This window comes from Erythranthe guttata, chromosome 6 (assembly GCF_056151865.1).
Source record: "Erythranthe guttata isolate IM_541 chromosome 6, IM_541, whole genome shotgun sequence".
In the NCBI taxonomy this organism is placed as follows: Eukaryota; Viridiplantae; Streptophyta; class Magnoliopsida; order Lamiales; family Phrymaceae; genus Erythranthe; species Erythranthe guttata.
Genome location: NC_142538.1, coordinates 7,231,545 through 7,254,222, shown reverse-complemented (window position 1 = coordinate 7,254,222; position 22,678 = coordinate 7,231,545). Strand labels below are relative to the sequence as shown.

The following is a 22,678-nucleotide window of genomic DNA, read 5'->3' as shown; positions in this document are numbered from 1 at the left end:
AGATACGGGAAAATAGGAAATTTGGGAGGAGAGAGAAGAGAGAGAAGATAAGAGAGAGGAGAGAGAAAAATAAGAAGAAAGAGAGAGAGAGAGAAGAGAGAGATGGAGAAAAAGGAAGAAAAGAAAAAGATACGGGAAAAGAGGAAATTGGGGAGGAGAGAGAAGAGAGAGAAGGGAAGGAAGAGAGAGAAGATAGGAGAGAGAAAAATAAGAAGAATAAAAGAACACGTTAAAAAATTGATGAAAATAAGGAAGAGAGAGAAATTAATGGAGCATATAAAATGACGGATATGAGAGAAATAAGGAGAAGAGAGAGAAAGTTGGAGAAAAATATGGACAAAAAAGGGCATAATGGGCATTAACATAAGCTTAGGGGGTCACACAATTCAGAAAATATTAAATGGATTTGTCTACAAATGATCAATTATAAATTGGGTCTGTACTATATTATTTTACCTAATGAGGGGGTTATCCCTCATTTTCCCTTTTAAAAAAATCGTAATTTTAAGGCTAGAATTTTTGCAACATAAGTTTTTCCAAAATTTTGAATATCTTTTGGAAAAACTTTGAAAAATATTAATTAAATAACATCTTATTATTATTACTAAAAAAAATCAGTATTAGAGTCGATAATACCAACTAACCGACCCATTTTTTATCCGATAAAGTTGGTTGCCAACCAACCACTATCAAAATCCACAATGTTAGGGCCGGTAATGATTTTCACATTCAGCAAATTCGGTTGGTCGAGTCGGGCAGATAATTGGCCGATAATTACCCAACCCAGACCAGCCCAGCCCTAATCAATAGGTATACAAATTTTGAATTGCATGAACGTAACTTAATTAGGCCCCCGTGACCCTGCTTAGAACATTCATATTGAACCGAACCGTTTATTGGCATTAGTCATTACAAATAATTTTTTTGTGATATTGTAATTGAATAAATGTGTTCAACTTAATTTCAGAAAATAATATGAAATTTAAACAAATAAATTATTTTTTGCATAAAATTCCCTTGTATTGTAGAAAATATGCATTAAATCCCCTTATGTTATAAAAACTTGCATAAAACCCCCTCTATAGTTAACGGTGTTAACTTTTAACGGAAAAGAGAATTTCGTGCAAAGTAAAATAAAACACAAGGGGGATTTGACGTAAGTTTTCCTTAACAACGTTGGTGGGACTCTTGAATTTTATGCGCCGAATCATTTCAGAAGACGTTGGTGGGACTATTGCAGTGCCGGAATTTCTGTTCTGAGCCCGAGAATTTTGATTCAATCATAATTAAACCAAAAAAAAAAAAAAAACCCAGAGGAAAACGAAACAACGATATACTGATCATTGATATATAATAAAAATCATGATTGAGGATAGTCGATTTCCTGCCTCTACTTCTTCTAGTCACCTGCAAAATTAGCATGCCCCTTCGAGTGTTTATATTTCACAACATCGATTACGCCTACCTAACCAATCGATACCGTTTATCCGTATTCATCGGTATAAAAAGTTCATCGAAGATTGGTCTTATAAGTTTAAAAAAACAAGACCGAGAGTTAAACCGAGAACTTCTGTCATCTTTACTCAAGCTAGAATTCGACTATACGAGGATCGGAGCTAGCAACTCTTCTTCATTATCTTTGCAGAGAATTAAAAGCTATGTACAAGATCATCAAAGAAAAGAAACTAATTAATACAATGCTGGAAAATAGCGATCATTTCGAAACACATAACAAGCTTAGAACTGGAACAAGCTAACGAAAATCAACAAAATGCAAAGTTTTAACTAAATAATCGGCCACAATAAAATAAAATAAAACGTGTACCAGTTATATTCGTGATCCAAAACTAGAATGCAGAGAATTGTTGATTAGTGCCTGATAGGGGAAGGACTTCTCCCCACGAGTGGATTCTATATGAGTTAATTGCAAATACCACCCCTGTAAAATCTCTAATTGTCAAATAACCCCCTGTCAAAAACAAATTCACCCATACCCCCCTTGTGTAACATGTTTTGAAGCACACTGCACCCATTGTCATTTTAATCTTTGACCAAGTATAAAAAGACGAGAATGCCCCGAGGCTTTATTGCAATTAGTAAATCATATTAGTGTTTATAAATTTTTTAATAGTTTTTCAATTTTAAACAAAAAATTCGAAATATAATAATAATAATAATAATAATAATAATAATAATAATAATAATAATAATAATAATAATAATAATAATAATAATAATAATAAATAGCTCAGACAAAAAAATGCCCTCCGACGCCGACGACCTCAATTTCCGTCCGCCGTCGCTCCCGTCTTCTTCCGTTGAGAGGAGCTGCGTCAGTAGCAAAGGCGCCGCCACCAACGGCCAAATATACGAAGAAGAAGCCGAAACCCTCGTCTTCTGGGCCAAGCCTCTCGCCGGAATTCAACCCTCACAGGCGGCGAAGCAAAAGGGGAGTCTCCCAAGCTCCCAAAAACCAAGAAAAGAAACCCCACAAATGTAGCCCATAAAATTCATATTAGACTAACAAATCTGAACAAAATGGTCCATGATTCCTCTTATAGAGAAATCAACTTGTGTGATAGAAAAAATTAAAATCATCAAAATCATACAGGCGGAGATGGAATTATCATAGATCGTGAGTTGCGGATTGAATTTCATTCTGCGTTTGTGGGTGGTGGTGGTGGTGTGACGGCGGAACAGAGGTGGTGGTGTTTGATTTGTAACTAATCAAACTTCCTGTTCTGCTGCCCAGAGGAACACGAAGAAGGTGAGAGCAGGGTAATTTTTTTTTTTTTTGATTTGGGGGTGTTTCTGACATTTCACACGCAAAAGGGAGAAAAATTCGCACTAGCAGCGCGTGAGGGACACAATTTGCTCCGAGGGGTCTCGATGCCTTGACTTTTGTTACACAGGGGGGCATGTGTGATTTTTTTTTGACAGGGGGTATTTGACAATTAGAGATTTCACATGAGTGGTATTTGCAATTAACTCTTGTTTTAATGAATCCTAACTATTGGCATTTTCGATTATCGAATGAAGATGCGTGTGTATAAGAAACAATATTAATTCTAGATTATTGGATAAGTACGACCCATCCATTTTAACTATAAATATGTTAAGTGTATATTTTTACACTTTATCGTATCTTTTTATTTGAGCTTTTGGTGTGTTTTAATGATAATTGGTGCTTAAAAGGTTGATTTATTGTATTGTAGGTACAAATTGAAGAATTGGAAAAGTATGGGGTCAAAACTGCAATTTTGGTGAAAATATGGGTCAAAAGTGAAAATATCAAAAGTCTGAAGATTTAATGCTGAGACCCCGTCCCAGTTTTAGTGCAAATCATGGGACCCCCGTCCGAGAATCCGAAGTTGCGCAGTAAAGGAATTTTAATTGCACAAGGAAACTGCCTTCTTCCCCAAGTTCTTCACCCTATATAAGACCAAGTCAAGCACACAATTGGGGATCCATCTTTTTACGCAAATTCAAGAGCAAAGAAGATCAACGAAGATTCAAGCATAGTTTTTCTTATTTAATTAATTTATTTTATTTTATTTATCATAAGAATTACGAGTAGCTAAGTTTTTATTTCTAGGATTTTATTTGGAACCCTATGTGGGATTTATGAACCCAATTCTATGATTTTATGCAAGTTTTAATTCCGGATTATTTCTTCTACTTGTTTTATTAAGTTCATGAAACTGGCCACTTTATGCGCTTTTATGTTATTGTTAATCGCATGAATCGGAAGATCGGGTTAATAATTAGAACTGTGGTAGAAGAGCCTTTGTGGTATTAACATAGGAATATAGTTAATCTCTTAGGTAGCCATTATTGAGATTTGTGCTTAATGCTGTGTTCTAGAATTAATTGCATAGGAATATAGTAATTGAATCTAGAGTATTAGAATCCTAATACACGCGGAAGCGGGTTATGATTATTTTAGCATCTCAGGTTAATAATCCGGGTTAATTGCTTGCATAATTGAAGGAATTGGGGGAATAATAATCACATAGGGGGAAGAATAAAATCCTAGGCTCGTTTACTCTGATAAATCTTCGTGTTTAATTTGCTTTCTTGCTTTGTCGTTTTAATTTGCTTTTTAATTTATTTTAGTTAATTCTCTCTAAAGTCGACTGTGTAGGGTGGGCTTGATAATAATTGGTAGAATTTAGCGTCTAGGATTAGATAATTAAATATTCCCTGTGGGTTCGATATCCGGACTTTTAGTCCACTATATTACTTGTACGATACGTGCACTTGCGTGTAGGTTTTCGACCAACAAGTTTTTGGCGCCGTTGCCGGGGAATCATGAAAATTGTTCAAATTTAGAGCTAGAATAAAATAAATAATTAAAATATTCCCCGGCAACGGCGCCAAAAACTTGTTGGTCGAAAACCTACACGCAAGTGCACGTATCGTACAAGTAATATAGTGGACAATTAAGTCCGGATATCGAACCCACAGGGAATATTTAATTATCTAATCCTAGACGCTAAATTCTACCAATTATTATCAAGCCCACCCTACACAGTCGAAAGATGATTAATAAGCGAAATTAAACTAAAGCAATTAAAAAGACAAAAACAAGAAAGCAATTTAAAAACGAAGATTAATCAAAGTAGACAAGCCTAGGATTTTATTCTTCCCCCTATGTGATTATTATTCCCCAAATTCCTTCAATTATGCAAGCAATTAACCCGAATTATTAACCTGAGATGCTAAAATAATCATAACCCGCTTCCGCGTGTATTACGATTCTAATACTCTAGATTCAATTACTATATTCCTATGCAATTAATTCTAGAACACAACATTAAGCACAAATCTCAATAATGGCTACCTAAGAGATTAACTATATTCCTATGTTAATACCACAAAGGCTCTTCTACCACAGTTCTAATTATTAACCCGATCTTCCGATTCATGCGATTAACAATAACATAAAAGCGCATAAAGTGGCCAGTTTCATGAACTTAATAAAACAAGTAGAAGAAATAATCCGGAATTAAAACTTGCATAAAATCATAGAAAAGGGTTCATAAGTCCCACATAGGGTTCCAAATAAAATCCTAGAAATAAAGACTTAGCTACTCGTAATTCTTATGATAAATAAAATAAAATAAATAAATTAAATAAGAAAAACTATGCTTGAATCTTCGTTGATCTTCTATGCTCTTGAATTTGCGTCCAAAGATGGATCCCCAATTGTGTGCTTGGCTTGGTCTTATATAGGGTGAAGAATTTGGGGAAGAAGGCAGTTTCCTTGTGCAATTAAAATTCCTTTACTGCGCAATTTCGGAGTCTCGGACGGGGGTCCCACAATTTGCACTAAAACTGGGACGGGGGTCTCGGCATTAAATCTTCAGAATTTTGATATTTTCACTTTTGACCCATATTTTCACCAAAATTGCAGTTTTGACCCCATACTTTTCCAATTCTTCAATTTGTACCTACAATACAATACATTAACTTTTTAAGCACCAATTATCATTAAAACACACCAAAAGATCAAATAAAAAGATACGATAAAGTGTAAAAATATACACTTAACACACCCCCAAACTTGAACTTTTGCTTGTCCTCAAGCAAAATCTACCAATAAGCAAATAACTCAACGATAACATCTCATCACATAGATCAATGATCAACTTCACGTTTTCAGAACTTGTAATTATAATGACAATTCTTAGGCATTCGCAAGCTCAAAATTCAACAACACTTAGTCACTCACCATTACCAAAAACCACAATTCATACAATTGCTTCAAGCATCCAATATTTGCAAATTAAAGATAGAAAGAATTTATACTTACATGCATATGCTTGACTCCAAATACTCACCAAATTATTCTACTCTACTAATATCGAACATTAAGCTATTGGGATCATTGGGGCTTTGTGGCTTTCAATTGTTAGGTTCTTTGGTTTGAGGTAGGAAATATGGGTATGTGTGGCTATTCTTCTTGAATTTAGGTGATTACGCCAAAATTTGAAAGATAGGCGTTTGAAACAATGCATTCACCTCTACGGACTTTAATAAACTCGATTTCTCAAAAGTTCAAAAGTCTCCACTTTTGCTTTTGAGACAATGGATCGAGTTTTCAAAAATAATTCAACATCTAGTCCTTATTTCTCCCTTCTAGTCTCTTCTTCTTCTCTTTTTCTCTTTTTTTTTTTTTTTTTTTTTTTTTTTTTTTTTTTTTTTTTTTTTTATATATGTAGAAGCACAAATATTTGTCTTCTTTATTATTTTTTTTTCTTTTTTTTTTTCGAAGAAGAAGAAGGACCTTATAAAAAATTTCGACCGAACTCCAAGGGGTAATTTTTCAAGAATCTCCACTTTTCTACCTTATACACATTGGCTAAAAGAAAGAACACCTTTTCTCCGAGGCTCAAATCAAGGTTCTAAGGATAATTTCGATAAAAAGGTCGGCTTGAAAGGCTCAAACGGTTCAAAGAAGGCCCAAATCATATCCCAAATCACTCACTACTCAATACTTCGTATCATAAATTTCCTAAGGTGAGTCTTAAAACCGAACATAACATGATCTAGCACAAATTAATTCCAAATTTAAAATACAAAACATTCAACCAAAGTAATGCACAAAATGTGATTCCTAGCAATAATTCGCTTCTAAGTCCCGTTGAATCGAAAGCTAAACAAACATCAAATCCTTATCACACAAAAACAAGCAATCTCATCATCAAACATTGATCATCTCTCATCATCATAAATCATCGATGCATTTGACTCAAGCAATTTTTTTTTTTTTTTTTTTTTTATAATCCGGAAAAATGAGAAAAACAATAAAAACGAATAAAACCTAATGCATGCAAACTAAAACAAAAAATAAGCACAAAAACATGTTTTTCACCCCCAAACTTAAAATTTTCGTTGCCCTCAACGAAATTAGCACAAAGTTTTAAGGATAGAAAACACCTGATTTAGTCGGAGTCGATGTGATCGGGGTGTTCCTCCCTAGCTATCTCATGCTCCTCATCATCGGAAAGCTCTCTCGCTCCATCTTCATTCGGAATCGTCGATCGGTACGGGAGCTTGAGGCTTCGGGGTCGTCTCGGGCTTGAGGAGCGGCTTTGGAAGAGGAATCGTCGTTTTGGTGGCACTTTTCTTGCCTTTTCCTTTGCATTTAGAAGATGAAGCTTCTCTCGTGCGGCTTCTTTTGTTGGACAAGAAAGTTGGGAGAGAGGTTGGAATAGATTCGTTAAGAATTGGTTGACAATCGAACTCAAAATTTGGTTGGAGCAAATTATCGAACACCTTGTGGGCGTGTCTTGAAAGAGTAGATTTTGAAGATTTTGGTTCGATTCTCTTGCCTCCATTTGTGTGTGGGAGTTTGAGAGAAGGAATGAGGAGGGTTTAGGAAATAATGGGGGAGAAAATATGATTTTTAAACATTTAAAACGCCCCAAATAGGTTCGGACGGCCGTCCCGGTTTTTGTGCTAAATTTCGGACGGCCGTCCGAAATTTTTTTCTCCTTACTGGTTGTGGGACGGGGGTCCCACATTTACACCTATTTGTGGGACGGCCGTCCCACAGGCAGTGGTGCAAATTTTTTTTTTTTTTTTTTTTTTTTTTTTTTTTTTTTTTTTTTTTTTTTTTTTCGGACGGCCGACTCGACCCTCGATCACGTTTTCGACCCTGAAAAGTAAAATTCAAATAGTGAATTAGAATGCATGCTTATGACAATAAAAAAAAACGAAACGAAAAAATTAATGAAAACTACGAAAAACAATAAAGCTCGGGTTGCCTCCCGAGAAGCGCTAAGTTTAAAGTCTTCAGCCAGACTTTGCTTCTTGAAATCGCTATGTCCAATCCAAAGCCTTGTAGATTGCGCACCCATCCATGAGCTTTGTCACTTCAATTGCAACCGATACAGGGATAGGATTGCAATATGTCAGGGTCCACTTTAGCTTGTAAATTTTCTTGGTTGTAAACAATCGGTACGAAGCCAAGATGGGGTCTTCATCACCCGCTCCCTCAAATCGGTACACAAAAACCTCAAGTCCGCGTATAACCTCCACTTCAAACACATTCGCCTTCTTATCAACCTCTATTGATGCCTTCAAAGCCACGTCAGGAATAACAATAAGATCATCAATTTGAATATTTGCATTAACCACATCCATCTCCTTCTTCTCTTGTTCCGAGATATCTTTGGAGTTGAGCTCGATTTCATTGTCTGATTCATCATCTTCAAGTGTCTTCGTAATTTCTTTTTCCCTCTCATCGACACTATTTTCTAGGTCTAAAGGATTTTTCTCATCACAAGTTTCAGACGAATTTTCTTTGTTGCAACCATTCTCGATATTGTCTGAAATATTTTCAAGAGACCTCTTGAGCTTCATCTCTTCCAACATTATTTCAAGTCTTCGGATAGATGCTTGAGTGGATTTCATAAAATCTTCAAGGATGGATTTCCTATAACACTCCTCAATAGTGGGTTCTCGTGGCTTTGCATAATAGGTTTGAAAATCATCAAATTGCGGCTCACGATGTTGAAAATTGTGGAAATCTTGGCTTGAATTGCTCTGCTCGTACGTGTTGGTGTATGTGTTCCAGTAACCGCCGTTGGTGTTATCTATGAAATTATTCGCTTTCGGTGCATACCAACAGTGGTTAGTGTAATGATCTCCACCACATATTGAACAAAGGGACGGCATATCATAGGTATTTTGGAGGTATTCGCCAGACGGAAGCCATTCATATCCCGTTTGAGGTGCGCGAAAATTGTAACCTGACATGTAACCAAAGAAAAAAAAAAATATTAAAACGAAAAAATAAAAAAATAATTTGGGTGAATCGTGAAAATTGTTCAAATTTAGAGCTAGAATAAAATAAATAATTAAAATACTCCCCGGCAACGGCGCCAAAAACTTGTTGGTCGAAAACCTACACGCAAGTGCACGTATTGTACAAGTAATATAGTGGACAATTAAGTCCGGATATCGAACCCACAGGGAATATTTAATTATCTAATCCTAGACGCTAAATTCTACCAATTATTATCAAGCCCACCCTACACAGTCGAAAGATGATTAATAAGCGAAATTAAACTAAAGCAATTAAAAAGACAAAAACAAGAAAGCAATTTAAAAACGAAGATTAATCAAAGTAGACAAGCCTAGGATTTTATTCTTCCCCCTATGTGATTATTATTCCCCAAATTCCTTCAATTATGCAAGCAATTAACCCGAATTATTAACCTGAGATGCTAAAATAATCATAACCCGCTTCCGCGTGTATTACGATTCTAATACTCTAGATTCAATTACTATATTCCTATGCAATTAATTCTAGAACACAACATTAAGCACAAATCTCAATAATGGCTACCTAAGAGATTAACTATATTCCTATGTTAATACCACAAAGGCTCTTCTACCACAGTTCTAATTATTAACCCGATCTTCCGATTCATGCGATTAACAATAACATAAAAGCGCATAAAGTGGCCAGTTTCATGAACTTAATAAAACAAGTAGAAGAAATAATCCGGAATTAAAACTTGCATAAAATCATAGAAAAGGGTTCATAAGTCCCACATAGGGTTCCAAATAAAATCCTAGAAATAAAGACTTAGCTACTCGTAATTCTTATGATAAATAAAATAAAATAAATAAATTAAATAAGAAAAACTATGCTTGAATCTTCGTTGATCTTCTATGCTCTTGAATTTGCGTCCAAAGATGGATCCCCAATTGTGTGCTTGGCTTGGTCTTATATAGGGTGAAGAATTTGGGGAAGAAGGCAGTTTCCTTGTGCAATTAAAATTCCTTTACTGCGCAATTTCGGAGTCTCGGACGGGGGTCCCACAATTTGCACTAAAACTGGGACGGGGGTCTCAGCATTAAATCTTCAGAATTTTGATATTTTCACTTTTGACCCATATTTTCACCAAAATTGCAGTTTTGACCCCATACTTTTCCAATTCTTCAATTTGTACCTACAATACAATAAATTAACTTTTTAAGCACCAATTATCATTAAAACACACCAAAAGATCAAATAAAAAGATACGATAAAGTGTAAAAATATACACTTAACACCCCGCCATACAAAACGACGTGGTTTTGCTTACATTATATAGTATAATAAATTAAGGGTAACTGGCACTTTGCACCCTCGAATTGCAAAGTCTTCAGCCAGACTTTGCTTGTTGAAGTTTTTATGTCCAATCCAAAGCCTTGTAGATTGCGCATCCATCCATGAGCTTTGTCACTTCAGTTGCAACCGATACAGGGATAGGATTGCAATATGTCAGGGTCCACCTTAGCTTGTAGTCTTTCTTAGTTGTAATCAATCGGTACGAAGCCAAGTAGGGATCTTCATCACCCGCTCCCTTAAATCGGTAAACAAAAACCTCACGTCCGCGTATAACCTCCACTTCAAACACATTCGCCTTCTTATCAACCTCTATTGATGCCTTCAAAGCCACGTCAGGAATAATAATAAGATCATCAATTTGAATATTTGCATTAACCACATCCATCTCCTTCTTCTCTTGTTCCGAGACATCTTTGGAGTTGAGCTCGATTTCATTGTCTGATTCATCATCTTCAAGTGTCTTCGTAATTTCTTTTTCCCTCTCATCGACACTATTTTCTAGGTCTAAAGGATTTTTCTCATCACAAGTTTCAAACGAATTTTCTTTGTTGCAACCATTCTCGATATTGTCTGAAATATTTTCAAGAGACCTCTTGAGCTTCATCTCTTCCAACATTATTTCAAGTCTTCGGATAGATGCTTGAGTGGATTTCATAAAATCTTCAAGGATGGATCTCCTATAACACTCCTCAATAGTGGGTTCTCGTGGCTTTGCATAATAGGTTTGAAAATCATCAAATTGCGGCTCACGATGTTGAAAATTGTGGAAATCTTGGCTTGAATTGCTCTGCTCGTACGTGTTGGTGTATGTGTTCCAGTAACCTCTGTTGGTATTATCTATGAAATTATTCGCCTTCGGTGCATACCAACATTGGTTAGCGTAATGTTCTCCACCACCACATATTGAACAAAGCAACGGCATATTATAGGTATTTTGGAGGTATTCGCCAGACGGAAGCCATTCATATCCCGTTTGAGTTGCGCGAAAATTGTAACCTGACATGTAACCAAAGAAAAAAAAAAAAAAAAAAATTTTGCAGCACTGCATTTGAGACGGCCGTCCCAAAATATGCCTATTTTGTGGGACGGCCGTCCCACAACCAGTAAGAAAAAAAAAATACGGACGGCCGTCCGAAAATCAGCACAAACACCGGGACGGCCGTCCGAACATTTTTAGGGCGTTTTAACTTTAAAAAATTTGATTTTTCCCCCCATTTTTTTCTTAAACCCTCCTCTTTCCTTCTCTCAAACTCCCACACACAAATGGAGGCTAGAGAATCGAACCAAATTCTTCAAAATCTACTCTTTGAAGGCACGCCCACAAGGTGTTCGACAAATTGCCTCAACCCAATTTGGAGGTCGATTCTCATCCAATCCTTACCGAATCCATTCGAAAAGTTCTCCCAAATATGTCATCCAACAAACGAGGCCGCACGAGCGAAGCATCATCTTCCAAAGGGAAGGGAAAGGGAAAGAAAAGTGCCACCGCCCAATGAGGACGAGCGTAAGAGAGCGAGAGAGGAGCACCCCGATCACACCGACTCCGAATAAATCAGGTGTTTTCTATCCTTAAACTTTGAGCTAATTTCGTTGAGGGCAACGAAAATTTTAAGTTTGGGTGTGAAAAACATGTTATTTTTGTGCTTATTTTTTGTTTTAGTTTGCATGCATTAGGTTTTATTCGTTTTTATTGTTTTTCTCGTTTTTCCGAAAAAAAAAAAAAAAAATTTGCTTGAGTCGAATGCATCGATGATTTATGATGATGAGAGATGATCAATGTTTGATGATGAAATTGCTTGTTTTGTGTGATAAAGATTTCATGTTTGTTTAGCTTTCGATTCAACGGGACTTAGAAGCGAATTATTGCTAGGAATCACATTTTGTGCATTGCTTTGGTTGAATGTTTTGTATTTTAAATTTGGAATTAATTTGTGCTAGATCATGCTATGTTCGGTTTTAAGACTCACCTTAGGAAATTTATGATACGAAGTATTGAGTAGTGAGTGATTTGGGATATGATTTGAGCCTTCTTTGAACCGTTTGAGCCTTTCAAGCCGACCTTTTTATCGAAATTATCTTTAGAACCTTGATTTGAGCCTTGGAGAAAAGGTGTTCTTTCTTTTAGCCAATGTGTAAGGTAGAATAGGTGGAGATTCTTGAAAATTATCCCTTGGAGTTCGGTCGAAAAAATTTATAAGGTCCTTCTTCTTCTTCTTCGAAAAAAAAAGTGAAAAAAAAAGAGAAAAAAAAAAAAAAAAAAAAAAGAGAGAGAAGAAGAAGAGACTAGAAGGGAGAAATAAGGACTCGTTGTTGAATTATTTTTTGAAAACTCGATCCATTGTCTCAAAAGCAAAAGTGGAGACTTTTGAACTTTTGAGAAATCGAGTTTATTAAAGTCCGTAGAGGTGAATGCATTGTTTCAAACGCTTATCTTTCAAATTTTGGCGTAATCACCTAAATTCAAGAAGAATAGCCACACATACCCATATTTCCTACCTCAAACCAAAGAGCCTAACAATTGAAAGCCACAAAGCCCCAATGATCCCAATAGCTTAATGTTCGATATTAGTAGAGTAGAATAATTTGGTGAGTATTTGGAGTCAAGCATATGCATGTAAGTATAAATTCTTTCTATCTTTAATTTGCAAATATTGGATGCTTGAAGCAATTGTATGAATTGTGTTTTTTTGGTAATGGTGAGTGACTAAGTGTTGTTGAATTTTGAGCTTGCGAATGCCTGAGAATTGTCATTATAATTACAAGTTCTGAAAACGTGAAGTTGATCATTGATCTATGTGATGAGATGTTATCGTTGAGTTATTTGCTTATTGGTAGATTTTGCTTGAGGACAAGCAAAAGTTCAAGTTAGGGGGTGTGTTAAGTGTATATTTTTACACTTTATCGTATCTTTTTATTTGAGCTTTTGGTGTGTTTTAATGATAATTGGTGCTTAAAAGGTTGATTTATTGTATTGTAGGTACAAATTGAAGAATTGGAAAAGTATGGGGTCAAAACTGCAATTTTGGTGAAAATATGGGTCAAAAGTGAAAATATCAAAAGTCTGAAGATTTAATGCTGAGACCCCCGTCCCAGTTTTAGTGCAAATCATGGGATCCCCGTCCGAGAATCCGAAGTTGCGCAGTAAAGGAATTTTAATTGCACAAGGAAACTGCCTTCTTCCCCAAGTTCTTCACCCTATATAAGACCAAGTCAAGCACACAATTGGGGATCCATCTTTTTACGCAAATTCAAGAGCAAAGAAGATCAACGAAGATTCAAGCATAGTTTTTCTTATTTAATTAATTTATTTTATTTTATTTATCATAAGAATTACGAGTAGCTAAGTTTTTATTTCTAGGATTTTATTTGGAACCCTATGTGGGATTTATGAACCCAATTCTATGATTTTATGCAAGTTTTAATTCCGGATTATTTCTTCTACTTGTTTTATTAAGTTCATGAAACTGGCCACTTTATGCGCTTTTATGTTATTGTTAATCGCATGAATCGGAAGATCGGGTTAATAATTAGAACTGTGGTAGAAGAGCCTTTGTGGTATTAACATAGGAATATAGTTAATCTCTTAGGTAGCCATTATTGAGATTTGTGCTTAAGGCTGTGTTCTAGAATTAATTGCATAGGAATATAGTAATTGAATCTAGAGTATTAGAATCGTAATACACGCGGAAGCGGGTTATGATTATTTTAGCATCTCAGGTTAATAATCCGGGTTAATTGCTTGCATAATTGAAGGAATTGGGGGAATAATAATCACATAGGGGGAAGAATAAAATCCTAGGCTCGTTTACTCTGATAAATCTTCGTGTTTAATTTGCTTTCTTGCTTTGTCGTTTTAATTTGCTTTTTAATTTATTTTAGTTAATTCTCTCTAAAGTCGACTGTGTAGGGTGGGCTTGATAATAATTGGTAGAATTTAGCGTCTAGGATTAGATAATTAAATATTCCCTGTGGGTTCGATATCCGGACTTTTAGTCCACTATATTACTTGTACGATACGTGCACTTGCGTGTAGGTTTTCGACCAACAAAATACAAACAATATAATATCAAAATAGAAAATTTTGAATCAAAGAAAGAATTTTCTTTAGTGGCTCTCCTTTTTATATATACAATATATACATAAGACATTCTCCGGATAATTCAAATCGAAGCAATTGGATGTCCAATCGGCCCTATATTACCGATCAATAGATTGACAAAATTAATTTGTTTTTGGTTCATTTTTATTACTTTAAATAAAAAGGTTATGGCAAAATTGTCCAAGAATTTGAACATATCGAAGGGTTTGGATGTTGATGTTGGCAGATCGGTTAACAAATAGGAAGGTGATAAAAATGTTTCATTTTTACGGGTACCGTTTTCACTAATTCATTGTATACCTTTCATTTTATCTCGGAAATCATGTTGCGAATAGCTTTAACGTTCCATCAATTTATATAGGATAGTTACAATCACCCCCTTAACTGTATACACGTGTCAAATTTAGTAAAATCTTTCAAATTAACTAGAATATTCTCTAGTTTGTACCCGTTTTAATCAATTCGAACTCCACATTTTAAAACAAGATGATCAAAAGATTCGTTTTTTGACTTGTAAATATGAGATTGTGGTGCATCAAAACTACATATTTTGCACAAAACGAGTACAAACTAAGACAACATTCCACGAAATCTAAAAATTTATGTTGAATTTAACACCATAAAGGTAACCATAACTACCCAAATACGAGATTTTTTTTAGTAATTTGAACTTATCACATCGGTGGCCGTAATTTAGACATTTATACAACAGTACTAAATGGTAAATACGAATAAATATAACACAGACAAAACTTATTGTTACTTAAAATAAATAAATAAATAATACAATGGGAAACCATAATACCAAGAATACAACATTGAACATTGGAGTTAATAATAATATCTGATTACAAAGAGCACAAGATGTGAACCCTTCAAACAAACACTAATGAACAAAAGACACCATTTTTCAGTTGAACCTTCAACAAATTAATCAAACTTAAACTAACAACAACTGGAAAAACAAATGAAAAATCATCATTTTGTTAAACACAAAACCGAAAAGAAATTAAAAAATGAAAAAAATAATGAACTAGTTGCCGATTCCCGCGACGATGCTAAACACGTACGTTGTCAGTCTATGAACAATACCAAACAAATAGGCGGCCCTCCTTCTTTTTTCGTGTTAATGGAACAAATCATTAATTTAAAAAAAAATTAAAAATTAAGAACCTGAAATAATTAATTAATTAATTAATTAATTATCATAAAGTGGAGCTGCTTTCGGTGGCGGAGATAGAAGGGCCTTCGGATTTCACGAGATGTTGTGATCCTCTGTTACTGATATCGAGACCTTGGAAGCAACCGAGCGGGTCCTGCTGGTTGAACGCGTCCCGCAAATGATTATTGTTACCGCCTCCTGAAATTTGCTGATTGTGAAACTGCTGCATTTGCATGTACCGGGAATTCTCGTTTATGCCGCCAGGTGGCGAATAGTAGACCGTCTGATTGTACTGTACGTGCTGCATCGCCAGATCGTACGTCTCCGATGAGGTCGACATTTCTCCCGTGGCGACCCTCAGCCTGTCCACTTCCTGCTTCAGTGCTTCGTTCAGCGCTGCATGTATATATATATTTTTCAATTTCGTTAAAAAAATATTTAATCAAGAATCGTTGAATGTAATTCGAATTTTTTATTTTTATTTTATTACTAACCGTCACGCAATTGAGCTTGCTGTTCCATGGCTTGTAACCGGAGTTTGAGCTCCGTGTTCTCGTTACTCAGTCCTGATGTATCTCTCTGCAAGACGAATAAGTTTTAGTCCAAGAAAATCGACCTTATAAATAATTGTTCGATTAATATGCTGACCGAGTCATAGATTCGTTCTCGCCGAGTTTTTCCAACTAAATGTGACACCGACTAAAAACGAAAAACAGTCGAAAGAATACCTGGAAGAGTGTGAGTTGTGCAGAGAGAGTTGTTGCCTCTGTCTGAAGAGTCTGCACTTTCCTCTCCAGTTCAGATATGTACCTCGACTTTCTCTCTTTCGATCGAGCTGCAGATTGCCGATTCGCCAATATCCTGCACCAAAATTATCCATACAAGAAACATAAGTCATTTACATATATCATAGATACGTTCGAAACAACCGATCAATATATAAGCAAGATGAACTATTAGTAAGTCAAAAATCGATTTTATGAAATCCCGATCGCAATTTACAATTAGATCTGAGTACGCGACGTATCCCGAAAACACTAATCTAGATCACAAAGCATTGTTATTCCAAGAAATTGCTATTGTGGGAAATTCGATTATCGATTAGAGGAATAGTCAAACATTCAGTCAACTTCTCAAGATTCACAAAATAGACAAATTCAATTCTCAAGATCTAACTAAGCTAAAAAGCCCATAAATTCAAACACAAATAATTCAAATCAACAATACTAGCAAAATCTAATGAACAACAAAATCAAGAATTAAATTAAAAAAAAAAAAAAAAAAAAAAAAACCTCTTAGCGCGTTTAGGATCAAGAGCCCACAACTCAGCAAGTTTTTCAGGCGCCATAGCTTTCTTAGCTTCAATACCATTCTCGTTAAACAAGAACCCCGAGCTATCAACCGAGTTACTATGCCTATGCCTCGGCCTCCCATCACCACCGCCGCCGCCGCCGCCGTCATCGCCAGCCGGGCCGCCGCCGCCATTGTCGAAAGCAGAGTCGGCGATGCCAGATCCGGCGCCGGCAGCGGGTCCGGAGCTGAGCTTTTCGATGTCCATGTAAGTAGAGAAGAGATCGTCCTCGGATCCCATCTCCTCGAAACTCCCCGCCGGCGCGTCGAAGTGGTCGGAGACCAGATCTAGGTCCTCCGGCAGCCGGAAGTTGACCTCGGAGTGGGCTCTCCGGTGGAGGGAGGGCCGCATTGCGGCGGAAAAGGGCGGGGCTTGGTTCATCGAATGCTTGGAGTTTGGATCTTGCATTTCCTTTGATTGGGTAGTGGTTTGCGTTTTTGTGTAATGATTCCAGATATAGTTAAAAACAATATTTCTTTTATTTTATTTTATTATTTATTATTTCCAGCAGTTTGAGAGTAGGAGTAGTAGTAGTGGGTAACTGTTTTTTCTTTTGTCACTTTGGGACAAGTTGACGAGGAAGTGTGTGTGTGTTTTTACTAGGTGTTAACTGGTGGTTGAAAATTAATGTTGTTGTGTGTGTGGGTTACTTTTGAGGGTGCAATCATACTATGGTGTGGGGCATGTATGGGATCCGGCCTCCGACAAGGATATGTGAGAAAAAAGTTATTCTTCATGTACTTCATGTTCTTTGTTTTTTTTTTTTTTTTTCTCAAAAAAAACCAAATAATAATTATTGTTCTTTGTATTTTGTATGGGGCTATACAAAGTCCAATTTTTAGTTTTTGTAGCATTTATATTATATTTATGAATGGAGCCCCTAATTCTTTAATTTCTATGTTTTTTAAACAAAATTTCAAGATGAATGATTAGTATTTGCTCTTTACTCTTTATTTTTAGGGCGAATGACAAAAAGGCCCATCACATGGGACTTTAATGCATTTTTGTTCATAAAAAAAACAGTCTCTCAATTAAGTCCATCCCCATGTCTTTAGTCTAACATATCCTCAATAATATAATTCTTATCAATTCCACCCATTATGCTCTAACTTCCTTAATATTACACATTGAGCACAGATTTTAACAAATATATCACATTAACCCCCCAAATTTTTTTTTTTTAAAAATAATTTTTTTTCCGAAATATTTTTTTTCCGGCTAGATTCTGGCGTTGACTTTTTTTTTCTTTTTTTTTTTTTTAACTTTTTTTTTGATTTTTTTTTCTTAGAAGAAAAAAATATTTTAATTAATATTACTGTTTTAGCTACTAAATTACTGTCTCATACAATAATATTACTATTTGGGACAGTAATATTATGAATATTATTTTTCCGAACAGTAATATTATGAATATTATTTTTCCGAACAGTAATATTATGAATATTATTGTCTAAGACAGTTAAATTACTGTTGAAGACAGTTAAATTAGCATCTAAGGCAGTACTATTAATTAAAATATTTTTTTTTAAGAAAAAATGAAAAAAAAAAAGTCAATTAACAGTTAAATTACTGTCTCCGACAGTTAAATAACTGCTGGAGACAGTAATTTAGCAAACGAATACAGTAATATTAATTAAAAATATTTTTTTAAGAATAAAAAAGTCAATTAACAATTAAATCACTGTCTCCAACAGTTAAGTAACTGCTGGAGACAGTAATTTAGCAACGAATACAGTAATATTAATTAAAATATTTTTGAAGAAAAAAAAAAAGTCAATTAACAGCTAAATTACTGTCTCCGGCTGTTAAATAACTGCCGGAGACAGTAATTTAGCAGCCAAGACAGTAATATTAATTAAAAAAAATTAAGAAAAAACAAAATTACAAAAAAAAAAAAAGTCAACGCCGGAATCTGGCCGGAAAAAAAACATTTCTGAAAAAAAAATATGTTCTGAAAAAAAAATTGGGGGGTTAATATGATATATTTGTTTAAATCCAGGGTCAATGTGTAATATTAAGGAAGTTAGAGCATAATGGGTGGAATTGATAAGAATTAGGGTTAAAATTGGGGTCAAAATTGAAATTAGGGTTAAAATTGGTTAATTGATGAAATTGGGCTAAATTGGGGTGTAAATCATGAAATTGGAGTTGAATTGAGTTTCAATGAATTGAGGGTAATTTTGGTATATATAAAAGGATTTTTCTTATTTGCAAATAAGTTTGAATGAGCTGAATTTATTTGAAAGACAAAAAAGTTGGATGTCGTTCTTTTAATTAAGTGCCCTTGTCATGAGCCTATTTGCCATTACCCTTTATTTTTATTCATTTTTATGTTTACTTTTTTCACATTTCAAATATCATACTAAATTCTTGAATTTGGAAATTCTGAATTTTATGTAGACATTCATTTTCGATTTTTTATTTTGGAATCAAAATTTATGATATTGAGAGAAAAAACTCATTCTAAAATGAAAATTGTAGATTATAATCGGCGAAATTCAAAAAACAAATTCAACTTTCACCTTAGTTATTAATTTTGTATTCGTTGGGTTGTTTATGGGTTGGCTTTACTCAACAATCAACCCATTTTTTTATCCATATTTTTTTGCCGCATCAATCAATCCATATATAGTTGGATCCATTGTTAGTTGATAATATGTTAAAAGTTGGTTGGTTGGTTAATATCGATAATCAATTTTATTTGTTTATTATTTATTAATTTTATTTTAGTTGTTTAGTATTCTTATTTAGTTTAATGTTTCTACTTTAACTAGTACTTCATTCGTGCGTTGCACGGAAATCAATTTTGAAATGAGAAAAAATTATAATATGAAAATGACTATCTCTTTATAACAATACGAATTCAAATAAAACAAAATAGAAGCTAAGGAATAAAAAAATATAAACTTTATCTCTTAATTCAGAGTTGTAACATATGAAATTCAATTAAGTATATTATAAAGAAGAAAGCGCGAAGCGCACAAAATACGATATAAAGATTAAGTGAAATCATTTAAAACATATGGTATAACTCTATTTCATGAAATGCAATCTACTACACCATGTTAATCTTCTGCAATAAATAACTAACTTAACAACAAATACGGTAGCATAGAAGTAACACAATAGATATTCAAATAACCTGTAAGTTTATCACTAACGGCGTTCAATTAGTGATGCACATTACTAAAACAACAATACAACTTATAAATATTGCAAAAGAGAAAAAATATGTACGCCATTATTGATACCAATATTGATACCAATACCGATACCAGTACGGATATCAATACTAATACTAATACTAATACTAATATTAATACTAATACTAATACTAATACTAATACTAATACTAATACTAATACTAATACTAATACTAATACTAATACTAATACCAATACCAATACCAATACCAATACTAATACTAATATTAATATTAATATACTAATACTATACTAATACTAATACTATTACTAATCGTAATTCTACAAATACTAATACTAATACTCATACTAATACTCATACTAATACTAATACTAATACCAATACTAATACCAATACAAATGTTAATACTGGTAGTAATACTAATAGTAATACTAATACTGATATTAATACTGATACTAATACTGATACTCGTACTAATACTCATATTGATACTGATATTGATATTAATATTAATACTAATAGTAGTACTAATACTAATACTAATACTAATACTAATACTAATACTAATACTAATACTAACACTAACACTAACACTAACACTAACACTAACACTAACACTAACACTAACACTAACACTAACACTAACACTAACACTAACACTAACACTAATACTAATACTAATACTAATACTAATACTAATACTAATACTAATACTAATACTAATACTAATACTAATACTAATACTAATACTAATACTAATACTTATACTAATGTTAATGCTAATACTAATACTAATACTAATATTAATCCTAATACTAATACTAATACAAATATTAATTCTGTTACTAATACTAATATGTTAATAGTGTTTCTATTAAAGCTAATTTACATATACTAATGCTAATACTAATTTTTATGTTAATGCTAAACTGGTTATACTAATGCTAATTATTATTATAATCGTAATAATATCCAAATTCTTATCCTATTCCTACTCCTATTCATAACACTAATCATGATTCTAATCCTAATCATAATTATAATCCTAACCCTAATAATTTTAATACTAATAATACCAATGCTAATGCTAATGCTAATGCTAATGTTAATATTAATTTTAATTATAAATTTAATCTTAATTCTAATCATAATCGTAATCCCAATGCTAATCATAATCCTAATACTAATACATGTCACTAATTGTAGTACACTAATCTTAATTGTAATTCTAATATTAATATTAATCATAATTATAATCCTAATCCTAATATTAATTCTAATACTATATTAATCCGAATCCTAATCCTAGTTTTAATACTAATACTAATTCAAAGAATATTAATTATAATTATAATTCTAATGCTAATACGATCGCAATCCTAATACTGATTTTGTATCAATGTTTTTTGCAATGATCTATTATTTTGTTTCAAAAACAATTATATTCACTGGAATAAACATATATGTATCACATATAAGAGAGGGGATTATCATATTATTTCATATAACCACTTTCACAGTTATAACATACCAATGTAATTATCTTAAATGCATCGTTCATACGTTTTCTAGGTTGTACATTTATGTTAACGTATAAGCATACGATAAACTACAATAGCACATGCACACATAATACATGAAATTCAAATCCACATACTCTATTCCAAAGAACTATAAAGAAATCGTATCAGCTTTGCAATATAATCACATTAAGATTCCAAAACAATTTACAATTAAACCTTAATGATGAACTTCAAATTACGTAAGCGAACCTATACCCTTATCAGTCCTAAATCAATCGAGAGGTATCCTTAAATAGAATTGTCCTCTAAATAACGTTCCAACAACTCTTTTCAGTCACAGTACTATATTTAAGAAAATTTGGCAGCTTTTGTACTTCAATTTTGAAAATTCGTATCTCTTAAACCGTACATACAAACCTTATGAAATTTTCAATGTTCACATATATGTTAGTTACACCATATTAAAACAGTACAGTAAAATACTTATCCAAGGAAGAGAAATAATTAATTTAGTACAGTAACATGAGCAGAATTTTAGAACATAGCATTCAACTTTAAAATTCCAAATAAATCATTCTTTCAACCAAAGAGCATGAAATTTCGCTAAAAATCAGATTTATAAGTTTATAATCATATCCAATTAGAATCGCATGAATCGGGCTAAGATAGAATCTAATTTTTCACACAATTCATAGATGACTCAGAAATCATGCAATTTTTGGAAATGGTTCATAACTTGATCAATATAATTCCAATTTACGCATACCATATATCAAAACGAAGCTAACAAAAACATCTACATGCAATATTAATATCATAATTTTCATAAAATAAATCATCGATGAAACATTCACTGGAAGCTGAGGCTACGAATCTAAAGTTCGAATTAGAATTCATTGAAATCTATATTTCCTGACCTAGACCCCTAAATCCGATTCATAAACATATAAATAAATTAAAAAAATAAATATCATCTTATTACTTAAGGAAATCCCAACCTCCAATCAGCCTAGCTCTAACACTCGAAAAAAAAAAGAACTAAAAAAAAGAACAAGGTAATGGGGCCGCAGACCCTCATTTATACCAAGATTATATACAAAAACTAAAACTAAATTAAAGTTGAGCATATATGAAGTGTAAATCAAGAGTTTGCTCATATTTACGTAATAATTATAAATAGTAGTCTGATGGAGTTTCACTCTTCATTCACACATTTATTTTCAATTTCAATGGAGTTTCAAAAATTATT

The 22,678-nt window shown here is 33.5% G+C and overlaps 1 protein-coding gene across 1 annotated transcript; it reads right to left on the bottom strand.

The window, feature by feature from the left end:
• Positions 1–15,030: 15,030 nt before the first annotated feature.
• LOC105960388 (transcription factor RF2b) lies at positions 15,031–17,335 on the bottom strand. The gene is made up of 4 exons (XM_012984548.2): positions 16,683–17,335; positions 16,119–16,251; positions 15,885–15,969; positions 15,031–15,786 (listed from the first exon to the last, which is right to left on the bottom strand). Exons 1-4 carry the CDS (start codon positions 17,147–17,149, stop codon positions 15,434–15,436), a joined length of 1,038 nt encoding a protein of 345 aa, XP_012840002.2. The 5' UTR covers positions 17,150–17,335; the 3' UTR covers positions 15,031–15,433.
• Between the last annotated feature and the right edge of the window lie 5,343 nt (positions 17,336–22,678).

What these genes read in the sequence shown, in the direction of transcription:
- LOC105960388 (XM_012984548.2), bottom strand. Translation starts at nt 17,149, where the DNA reads ATGCAAGATCCAAACTCCAAGCATTCGATGAACCAAGCCCCGCCCTTT. An exon ending in GATCCTAAACGCGCTAAGAG is followed by an intron (nt 16,252 to 16,682) that starts GTTTTTTTTTTT and finishes ATTTTGGTGCAG; the next exon opens with GATATTGGCGAATCGGCAAT. An exon ending in CACAACTCACACTCTTCCAG is followed by an intron (nt 15,970 to 16,118) that starts GTATTCTTTCGA and finishes TTCGTCTTGCAG; the next exon opens with AGAGATACATCAGGACTGAG.